Below are 1,500 nucleotides of genomic sequence, written 5' to 3'. Positions count from 1 at the left end.
GGGGCAGGGGGGGGGGATGGAAGGGTTGGCATCTACCTGTCAAGTTGATCAAGAGAGCTAGGATGCCCTGTGTATCTGGTTGCAGACAGCGTCAGTTTTCTCCTGCAATCCTGGCCCTTGCTTTAGACAGGGGTGTATTCTCACAGAGGTTCTTGACTGAGTTCCCAGATGGTTACTGCAGTTGTAACTTCTCAAGGATAATTTTCAACCTGTGGAATCAGGACTCAAGCAAACATTTAATTTTAAAGCACCCAATGTTCTCTCTTCAGTGTCCTAGCTGCTTCCCTCGTCCGCTTCTCCATAGCCAGCCAAACATTAGTGTTTGTGCAGCCCTTGGATATGGGAAAGCATAATGCTGGTATTTATCCTCCCTTCCAAAGACACAGGCCTGGGGTTCAGCATTAAACCGCAGCTCCAACTTGGTCATCTGCCAGTTCTGGGAATCCTTCTGGCCCTGCCAGAATCCCTCGATTGAGTTACAGCTCAGTATCTGTTGCGTTATTCTGCATGTAATTAGCCTAATTAGGAACATGAGCTGCAGATTCATTTTGTCATGGAAGCTGGGCAGGGGTGATTAAAAACATCAGAAATGCTCCAAGCCATTGGGAAGATTTTCCTTGTAGTTGCTTCCTGAGCGCCTGATCCATGTATTTTCTCCCAGCCGTGGACCTACTGTGTGCTGCACTGGAAGCTCAGCTTGCACAAAGAGTGTGGGTTTGGGGCCCTAGTTATGCTCACTCTGAAATAGTCACAACTTGGAGAAACCATAGAGTGTGGCTCTGAGCTGCCCAGAGGGATATGGGGCAGGGGTTACATCTGCCATTTTGCACCATTCCCTGTCTACCAGGCTGTTTCTGCCAAGGGAGGGTTGGGAAACCTTCTTGCTGCAGACGCATAAACAAGCCAAGGGAGGTTGTAGTTGGGGAAGCACCATTGCTGGCGACAGGAAAGAGAGCAGAGCTCTGTTAGGGGAGCAGGCCTGCCCACATAGGGTCAGCCACCACTGGGATTGTCTGCTTATGGCTGCTGTTCACCTGGAAGTGGGAGTCCTCTGTCTGCTGGAAAGTAGGTGAACATGTCTAACGTGGTGTGCAGAGACTGGTGGCTTTGCCCTTGTTGCTGACCAGGGAGGGAGAGAATATGTGAAGCTAAGGAGTGGGGAAGTCTGTTAATGTGTTAAGAGCAGAAAAGGGTGTTGTGCTGGGGCTAGGTGCATGGACTGTGAGGGTGGATCTGGGCAGCTTCCCTGGCTGAGTACTGATGACACAGCTTTCTGGATACTGTCACTGTCCCTGAGGACTCCCAAGGGATGTTGGTGTTCTCCGGCACACTTGAGCAGGTTTCCTCCACAGTACTCCCAGTCTTTCCCCCTACTCCTTCCCCCTGCTGTCCTCATGGCTGGTAAAGGAGGCTGTTGTGGGTTTGCACTAATTCCCTGGGTTTCTTTTGCAGCCCCGCCACCCCCACCCCCAATGATCCGGAATGGTGGTCGAGACGCCC

General features: G+C 51.5%; 1 protein-coding gene across 1 annotated transcript in view; it reads left to right on the top strand.

The window, feature by feature from the left end:
• WIPF2 (WAS/WASL interacting protein family member 2) overlaps nt 1–1,500 on the top strand; it is a 29,941-nt gene that overhangs the window by 14,808 nt on the left and 13,633 nt on the right. Inside the window, 2 exon segments of the mRNA XM_019506889.1 lie at nt 1,453–1,494; nt 1,497–1,500. The exon segment at nt 1,497–1,500 is cut by the window's right edge and continues 98 nt beyond it. Of these exon segments, the coding sequence (XP_019362434.1) occupies nt 1,453–1,494; nt 1,497–1,500 (46 nt within the window).

Source organism: Gavialis gangeticus, unplaced genomic scaffold, assembly GCF_001723915.1.
Source record: "Gavialis gangeticus isolate Ggan-Ray unplaced genomic scaffold, GavGan_comp1, whole genome shotgun sequence".
Classification (NCBI taxonomy): Eukaryota; Metazoa; Chordata; order Crocodylia; family Gavialidae; genus Gavialis; species Gavialis gangeticus.
Note: the sequence above shows the minus strand (reverse complement) of the source record. Positions and strands in the feature narration are given on the sequence as shown.